A 9,946-nucleotide genomic window follows, 5' to 3' on the forward strand; every position below is an offset into this window, starting at 1 on the left:
GGCCACACCTGTTAATTAGGATTGCATTTAGGTGTTTCAATCAGGCTTTGGGCTCTAGAACCTTTATCTCTAATGAAGGGAAATCTTAACTCTTCAGAATACAAAGACATTTTTGGACGATGCTATGCTTCTAACTTTGTGACAAAACTTTGAGGAAAGTCTTCCAAGAAGTGTAAATCTCAAATATATTCTAAATTGCCTGCAACAACAGATTTAGTGACTTATGTAAGTCATAATCTAGTAATACACTGCAGTAAGTGAATGTTTTAAGTCTTTTATTGTAAAACCAAAAGATCCTGTACATTGCGCATAGTATAATTGCCAGTTTGTAATATAATGCCATTCTATAAGGACTTTGAAATTCATATACTTATCGACACATCTCTAAATAAATATCATAAATACAGATAGGATCAAGCCAAAGTGGCCCTGTCAATATTAATATTCACAGAATACAGTCCACAGCGCAGGTCAGGGTGCGTGCAAAGGGACAGGACTGAGCGCGGGATTTTCAAGAAAGTCGAGAACACTTTCTACCCTTTCCATGAATGTTTCCCTGACGGAGACAAGAATGCACCTCCAGGGAGAAGTTTAAAGTTCAAAACAATACTTCCTGTCTTCCAGATGGTGGGTCCATGTGGACTGGACGTCCTGCCACATACCCTGAGTGGGCAAGTCTTTGTGACTGGTTCAAGGAGGCTCCAAGCTCATCATCATCATCATCATCATCATCATCATGCCCAAGTCATGCTAAGGGAATAGAGACCGTACCATTTGCTCGACTGCGGCTGCGAGTGTGGACGCTGGACTCTGTGAGCTCTTCGCCGTGTTCCTCCGACTTCTTGTCGGCGATTGCGGCCAGGAAACGCAGAGTGACCGAGTCCCACTCCTCTGGCAGCAGCAGCAGCAAGAAGCCCAGGCAGATGATGCAGGTGGCCGCCAGGCGCACCACGCTGAAGATCACCTCATGTTTCAAAACATCTACGGCTGAAGCGAGGCGAATAAAGACAAAAAGAGAGAGGGAGCCAAAGAGCAGGGAAAGGAGCGGGAGAGACAAAACAAAGTGAGATTAATTACATAAAGTGAGATGAAGCACAGGATAATGCGGCTGAAGAGGATGAGTGCAGCAAATGCGGCTTATAACGAACACAAGTGATCATCCTCTCTGTCTTTGCAGTCTGGAGCCTTTGGACAAGTTGGCATAACCCACTGACCTTCATCTAGTCCATCATGGTTAAAGGGAAAAAAGAAAAAAACTTGTCTGCAGGCGTTTAGTGTCGCCTTGGCAACCTGATCCTCCCTTAGCGAGGGAATAGTTGCAGGGTCTGTTGAAGCACACTGATGATTGGGTTTCCAGGACGAGAACGGCAGACTTGCTGTGTAATGTGTTTGCTGCAGTGGCCTTAAGTGCTGCTGACCACTAAATCCAAAACCCACAGCATACGTACTAATTTTTTAATCATTCCCACCATAACAATCAGGGAACAATAATAAGTAGTTACATTGTGAGTAATAATACCTGCGTTGCCTGGCACACTAAGCAGAGTCCCGATGGAGATGAGGATGGGGTAGGTCAGCACCACACCGACATGCACCAAGATGTTAAACACTGTAAAAGACGTGAAAGAGGTCGAACATACGGTCATTCAAATAGAACAGTAGTCTGGTTCTAAACGGAATATCTTAGCTATTTGTTCTGTTTTGCATGTTTCTACATTTAACAGATCAAACCACAGCATGTTGATGATGGGTGTTGTAATTGACCGGTACCTTATGGAGTTTTAGAAATATTCTCTATATACTCAAGAACATTTCTAGTCGTAGGTTCCATTAGTTTTAGTTTTTATTAATTATTTTTATTTTTACTTTTTGTTTTTAAAATTAGTTTTAATTTGTTTTTTAGAGCAGGTTTGCTAGTTTATTTTTTGTAAATGCTTACTTTTATTTTAGCTTTTATTAGTTTCAGTGTTAGTTTAATTGTAATATGGAGTATTTGGCAGGTGCGAGATTCAAAAAGGTCATAATAAGATGCCATTTTAGAAATGTATGGGGACAAAATGAACAACCATCCCTGAATCAAATATAACTAAGTCTCTAATTTTTTGGAGAAAATGTGCATCATACTGCCAAGGTTGGATGCAGTTAGTGTGAAAGGTCAAAATAGCCAACAGACTAAAGACACACACGAACATAACATAAATATTAATGAATAACTCTCATGACACACATCACATTGTTTGTGAGCCAGGAGTCTCAATCTCTCAATCTGAGGAAAAACATGAGCAACATTAAAAAAAACAAAAAAAAAACAATTAACCCCTAGACTAGACTGAACCATAATATGGTAATTTTCTTTAAAAATAAGTAAAGTAAAAAAAATGTCTTTTAATGCCCTGCAAAGACACTCAAGGGTGGAAGATTACACACAACTATGTTGTCAGGTTACTTATTTTTGTAATTGTAGCAATTTGGTCAACTGATGTTTTTTAAACATGCAATTGAAACAAACACTAACTTTAAAGCTGCAGTAGGTAATTATTGGTGATTTTAGTTGTCGGTGTTATTATTCTGCCTTTGTTTGGTCTTCATGAACAGAAACTATGTAAGGTTGTGTGAATGCTGTGTCCTTCATCTGACAACTGTCTGTCTCTGTCGAGCAAAACTATCAGACCTGACCGAGGGAGGGTTTATGTGTATAAATTGGCAGCGCGGAGGTGGGTCAAGAAGTGTTTTTGTGTTTTCAGCAGCAGAATTCACATCTAAATCTGTTTTTTAGTATTATTAGATACAGCTTTAGAATGAATCCATTAGTACGTGCACTCTCACCCAGCCACAGTCCTGCCAGTCCACACAGGTATCCCCAGGGCAGTGAGGACAGTGAGCCCCAGTGCTCCACCTTGGTGAAGTAGAGGATGAGGGACACACACGAGATGAAGATGAGGTTGAAGAAGCCCATGGTGGAGAGAAAGTGAGCCACCTCTCCGAGGTTAGCGCTGCCAAGAAACATCTTGAACAGCACCTGGTTGATGAGAAGACGAGGTTGTATCAGTCACTTCACAATCAGCCTTGTATAAAGTACATAAAAAAAAGTACATGTATCTTACCAGAACATGACTTATGGTAGAATTGCTAAATTAAAAGTCTCAAAGTACATGACATTTACTGTACTTAAGTATCAAAAGTCATTTTCTGATATAAAATGTACTTACTTTTTAGAAGTAAAAGACTTGAAAAGCGCTATATAAAAACAGACCAGTCCCAACTCTTCTTCTTCTGATTTTATTTTGTAGTAACAGTAAGTAACAAAGATAGTACAGATACGTGAATTTTGTACTTAAGTACAGTAAAGACTTATTTGTACTTTGTTTTAATTACTTCCCTGTACAAAGTGTAATATCTTTGGCAGTCTGACCTTATAAAGAGCTGATGTTGAGGCTGAGCCCACAGCCAGTGCCACGCCCACAAAGGAATCACCATGGAAACCATCAGCATAAGCCATCATGACAATACCCGTGATGGCCATTATGGCTGCTACAATCTGCAAGGTAGAGTTAAAAAAAACAAAAAAAAAACACATCAGTGACGTCAGCATCTCCACAAGAAGAATTTGCACCGTCTGCATTTCCACACTGACCCGAACACCCATGAAGCGATCCTTGAGGACGATCCAAGACAGAAGAAAGACGAAGGCCTTGTGGCAGCAGTAGAGAGCGGAGACGTCGGTGGCGGTCAGTTTTTTCAAGGCCAGCAGGTACAGGTAGTTGGTGAGCGTCCACAGGATTGAAAAGGGCGCCGTCCTTTTGACGAAAAGCTTCAGAGTCATCCCATCCTCCCCAAACAACTTGCTGCACTCCCTGTTGGAGGGGAAACACAAATGGGGAGTTGATAAGGAAGTCTAGTCTTTTCCTAGAGGAAAACTGTGTTTGTCAGTTTCAGCCTCGCTATAAAGAGGACGATGTATTAGTGGATGGAAATATTGTGCTGCTTAGTTACCTGGTTCCTTGTGGACAGGAAATGGTTTGTAAAGAGTCTCTTGGAGCCACGAGTGGAAAATTGATGTCATAATCTTTGTTGTACATGTATGTATGGTCCTGATGTGAACACATTATATTACAGTGCAGTAATAACACTGAAAAACGACATAATAGTATGGTAATAGACTCTAATTATTCCCAAATTATCCCAATAGTTGCTTAAAAAATAACAATGTAGTAGCGATGGGAATCTGTATCAAGATATTTAAAGGTGCATTATGTAATAAATCTAAATCAACTGGCCATAAAATCCTCCTAATATGTCACAGAGACTCAGGAATAATGTTCATATAACAAACTGAACTCACCAACAACAACAGTACAGACAAAATATTTGCATTAAAAAACCATATTTTGCAGACTGCAAATCATGTTTATGTTTTGAAATCATGTTTTGGCATGTGGCGCCACCTACTGCCGTCTACCAATCATTGCAGTCAGTAGAGTCTCAGCTACCGAGCAACCACGGGGTTGCCAGTTACGTCAGAAAATTAAACATAAAAGACCTCGGTATATTGAATTTGAATGTAGTAACGGTTTTTGGCCACATTCTTACATATGGCACCTTTAACTGTAAAAATGTAAATAAAAAGTCTGGGCTGTTTAGAACAATATTTGTTACACAGTTGGAGAATTATATCTTTGAAATGATTCATATGTTCATAAATGGTCGTAAATGGACTATATCGGACTAATATCAGTATCTGGTAGATCCTCGAGTTTGTGATATCGTTATGTATCGGACACAAAAAAGTGTCATTGTCCCATACCTACAACGCAGTAAAACTAAACCGAAACTGGTAAATTAGCCTTTTTCAACTTCCTTTTATATTATTACACAAAAACTACCACAGTTATGTCCACATAAATCCTAGTATTTAAACATTATGACATGGAATGTGATGACATTGTCACAGGGTTAGCATGTTATTACTGAACTGTAATGTACAGAGTGAAGGGAAGCTACGTTCATTTTCAAGAGAGTGACTTTTTGACTTTGGAGGCAGAATTACCTGAATTTCTGTATGGGCGTCTGCTTCTCTTGTGTTGTCATCACGTGCACCGAGTAGTAGATGGGGAAGAAGAGGATGTTCCAGTTGCTGCTGAACCAGGAGATGAAGAAGGGACAGGAGAAAGACTGGAAGGTCAGCTTCACCAGCTGAGTGGTGCCCATCCAGGAGGAGGACACGCACAGCACCACCAGCAGACCACCCAGGACCTTCAGGACTGCGTTGGTGCAGGTCTGGTAGAAGCGGTTCTCTCCGCTGGTCTCGCTGCCTGCTGTGTCTCCGTGGGACTCTGAACCATCCTCTCCTGAGAAATGAAGAAGGTGTGTTTTCATTTTTCAATTGTTATTTATGATCAAAGGTGCATTCAGTTGCATGGGACAATATAAAATATTCACGCCACGATTGTCCTGAGCAGAATAATTGTGATTCACGACCAAAAATAATTGCGATTCACGATAATATTACGATGACTGAAAAAAAAGAGTTTGATATCGTGTTTTTGATTCACTTATGGTGGTCAGAAAATATCACAGATCTAAGATTCATTTTTTTTTTATCATCAACTATTTAGATGAACGGTTTGAGTGCGTTTTAAAAAAAAAAAAGACAAGTTTAAACAAGTTTTCAGATTTTTCAGCTTCTTAAATTTGAATATTTTATAGGTTTTTTTTTTGCTCCGAATGACAAAGAAATCATTAAAACTGAATAATTTTGGTTTGTGGACAAAGCGAGACATTAAATGTCTCAAATTTTTAGAATGTGTGTAAGAAATATATATATATATATTTAATGGATAATAATAAGGCTGGATGTTGGTGAGTTAGACAGGATCTTTAAGTGTTATTATTATCACACTATAATCACGCGATAATATTCTATATTGTCCCATCCCTTCTTATAGCATAGTCTTTATTTTTTTCCCCACTATATACACTACAATGTAGCCTATAATATGCTCCCTTGCTGTGGTTTTGCATTTCTTGCTGTACAATGTGCAAAGCAAAGCTTTGTTTCAAATGTGTTGGGTTACCCATTGTGGCTTCCATAAATAGCTCCTCTGTAGCTTCATGATGCAGCACATACTGTGTCCACTGGTTGTAGTCAGACGTGCACAGAAACCGGATATGCACGAACGCAAAACTTGACCACATGACATTCTACGAGAAAGGCACATCAACCTTGGCAGCTCTTACTTTCCTATATAAGTGCGTGGGGGAGAGAGGGAGAGCATTTCCGGGGGTAGAGCTGAGATCCGTCCTTTACCTCTCAACGGTGTGATCAATTTACACCACGGCAGGCATAACAGATGACATGTGCTGCTGGGTGTTGGCTGCCTGTGCCTCTCTTTGCAAGCTCAGCATGTGAAGCTGTGCCATGTTCAGCCGTGGCCACAGACACTAGAGGCCTGCGAGCACTGGAATTATGCATATTTTTTTCCCCCCTTTTCCACTAATAGTCTGACAGGTGCAGTAAAAACAGGGCGATGAGTGAGAGCATATGTTTATGAGAAGTGGATTGTGCTCACGAGTAGATGATTATTTCTTACCCTCTGGTTAAGTCAGCAGTAGTAAACACAACATTGGCAGTTTTCACTTATATGTGGTACAGTGAGATCTACTGCAGAGGTACCACTTAATATAAAGTCATAATGAGTTATTTCTGTCTGTTTCTTTTACATTTTTGCCTCAACAACAAACACTTTTATTTTGAAATGATGTGACTTATAAGAAGGAATAGTGAATAGGGAGTCACAGATTATACTGTGGTGAAATAAGTCATCGGATTCTTCGTCTTTGACATAAAACGAAGCACTTCCTGTGTGCAGGATGTCACCGGGTGACACGAGACGATCCCGAAGATGATGGATCTACATCCGATCACACACCTGGGATGCTTTCCTCAACAGGATGTCAGACAGCAGGGGGCGTCGTCATTCCCCTGCTGTCTGTGTATGAAACAGGAAGCAAGACATCCTTCTGAGGAAGAGCACAGGAAGTGGACCAGACATGTCAAGGTAATGGGAAAAAAAAGACTTATTTTCTGACTGAGCCTTTTTAGACATTTGTTTATATTCAAAAGCAGTAGTAGACACTTGAGACTTCTATATATTTTCATTTTAAAGGCCATCTCTTTAACACACAAGCTCTTTTTTCTCAAGAGAATCTTATTTGAACAGGTTCAATTCATTCACCGTTATCTATATTATTGGTTCCCAAAGATGACACTTCATCATTTGTGAGATAAAAGAGGGGAAATGCAGCTTCATAAAAAAATGGCATTTTGCTGTGGAAGTAGTCAAATGCTGAAGTGATAGTGCTTAAGTATTGTTTTCCACCACTGCATCAATGCAGATCTGCTCTAGAGTCATGCGCAAAACTCCAGTTTCCCACTCATGCCAGTGTCTGAGGCAAGAGACCAATAAGACGTACAGTAGGTGGCATTAAAACCTCTAGCGCGCTGTGAAGTGTGAACACCCTCGACGACTCTCGTGGATCGAGTTCGGTTCATTACAGGCGATCGCCTTGAAACTCTCTCCCGATAAAATGATTCACCTCACGCCACACTGCTGTTTATCCCAGCTGGGAGCACATCTCCAGTTTGTAGAGAAAGCAAAAATGTTCCAACACTGCTACAGATTTGTTTCTGCGGGATTATCCAGGGATTTGGTCTAATTACATTCAGTCACAGCAAAGATTCTTAATCAACCTAATGAGCCTGGTGGCTGCTAAACCGCAAAAACTGAGATCTGATACTGCTGCACGAGAGAGGCTGCTCTTTTATTCCCGTTTGTCTCGCTTCTCGTCCTCCGAGCGAACTGGTTTGTGCTTTCATACAGTAAGCATTGATAAAACCTGGAGCTTTTAGTGCTGGATACAGGTTCTTCTGTGCTGGAATAAAAAAAAGCCACTACAGGCTGATCAGGTGCCAAGATGCAGTCATATTGTAGTTCTACTATTCCCCTGCTGCACCAAAACAGCTCTTGTGGCCAAAATTGTTTTCTCATATGCGTACAGTGTTACTGCTGACGATGAAGGCTCTTTAAAAGTTGCACCAAAAAAAATAGACCAGGGAGGCTTCTGTTACATTCAGATTCTAAAGGAAAATTCAAGTCATTTCACCTGAATCCACCTCCATTCTCATGAACAATCAGGATAAATAGGATATTAAATATGTATATTTTAAGTGTGAGTAGCCAGATCACTGCAGTTTGACAAAAACATCAATAAGGTGCCATCTTTAAAGAAATCACCACTGGCACCAGGGCTGAAAATTAATCGAAATTATAACAAAATCGCAATACGACCTACTGCAATTTTCAAATTTGTTACAGCCAAAATATAATTTTAGCTTCATTATTGTCTTGATCTACATCTTTGTTTCTCACAGATTTGCACAAATATCACTCAGTAATCCTTTAAAATGTGTTTTTCAAATGAAAATTTGTAAAAAAAAAAAGAAAATCACCATTTCCTCGTAGATCGCGAATCATATCATAATCGCAATTAGACGGGCACCCCTTCATGAATGATGCTTCTCATCTCTGTATGATTTCTCAAACCAAAACTGACACTGCACACCTGTCTTTTTACCCAAATTAGGTCAAACGACATCGCCATGACGATACTGACTGAAGGCGATCGGTGTATCACGATCTCATCTCTGTTACTCTCTATTTAGGTGAAGTTCAAAGCTTTTAGTCACAAGGAGCATCTGTCGCAAACTCGTGTCCCAGAAATCCATTTCATTATAATGAGTTATTTCTGTTGCGCTCTATTAAATAACAATATTATTGCCATGTATATTGTTATTGAGATTACATTGCCTACCCCCTATAGGACAGACTAGACACTCATTGGCCCCCAGGTCATTGGAGTTTGAGACCCCTGCGATAGAGTACAGAGCTGAAATCTGAAATGCTACATGAAGGAAGGTGACAGCAGCTGACTTTTTAGTTTTGTTGTTATTTTCTCGTGCATGACCCACACTTAAGCATTCAAAAGCAACCTAAACCGATACAAGTGCAGCATTTAGCTTCTCAACTCTGCAAGAAGACGTCTGTGATAAGATCCAAATATCCAGCAGAAAACTTTCCAAAAGTCCAGGGAAAGTAAATGCAAGACATTGACCTAACCACGATTCAAACTATAACATAACCAGTTTCTCAGAAATTAGGTTCTGCTTCTTTCGGACAAGCTTTTGGTCTCCATTAAAAGTCCTGACAAATGTAGATACCACAAAAGGTCAAAACTATACAAATATAAGTACACATGCACACACACACACACACATGCACCTCTGTCACATCTGGGCCTCTCTGGTTCTTGTCAGTTTTACCTTCAGAGATGGGGCAGGTCAGGACCTGAGTGCTGTACGAGCTGAGAGGAGCCACTCGGGCTGAGTGCTTCTTCATCCTCCACTGGGGCAACTCACGCTCTGTCCTTCCCTGAGAAGTGTGAGTTTGTGTGTGTGTGTGTGTGTGTGTGTGTGTGTGTGTGTGTCTGTGAGTGTGTGTCTGTGTGTGTGTGGGCTGCTGTTGTTGCTGCACGCTCAGCAGCTCCTCCTGTTCGCTCCGTGCATCCTCAGACTCCTGACTCTTCCACTTCGTCTTCACACTCTTGGTTGCCCCCCCACCACCCCCGCCCCCCCAATCTTCCTCCCAGATTTATGTCAACTCTTCTGTCTTCCTCCAACACTCCCGTCCTGACTCTTCGTTCCTCTGCAGCCCAGTCCTCTCTCACTGTCAGGCCTACTAATACTCTCTCTCTCTCTCTGTGTGTGTCTTTGTCTCTTTCCCTGTCTGTCTCCCTGTCTCTCTGTCTGTCTGGATCGGGGGACACAGCTCGGTGGAGACAGCTCAGTGTGGAAAAAGTGCAGTGAAGTGCAGAGACTCTACTGTTTCAC

General features: G+C 40.9%; 1 protein-coding gene across 1 annotated transcript; it reads right to left on the bottom strand.

Annotated features, from left to right (window-relative positions):
• Positions 1 to 745: 745 nt before the first annotated feature.
• slc35f4 (solute carrier family 35 member F4) lies at positions 746 to 9,455 on the bottom strand (the record flags this gene model as incomplete). Its single annotated transcript, XM_083903626.1, has 7 exons — positions 746 to 987; positions 1,520 to 1,609; positions 2,827 to 3,019; positions 3,413 to 3,538; positions 3,635 to 3,854; positions 5,048 to 5,348; positions 9,380 to 9,455. 7 exons carry the CDS (start codon positions 9,453 to 9,455, stop codon positions 746 to 748), a joined length of 1,248 nt encoding a protein of 415 aa, XP_083759752.1.
• Positions 9,456 to 9,946: the final 491 nt, after the last annotated feature.

The sequence above is a fragment of the Microchirus variegatus genome (genome assembly GCF_963457635.1).
Source record: "Microchirus variegatus genome assembly, chromosome: 2".
Taxonomy (NCBI): domain Eukaryota; kingdom Metazoa; phylum Chordata; class Actinopteri; order Pleuronectiformes; family Soleidae; genus Microchirus; species Microchirus variegatus.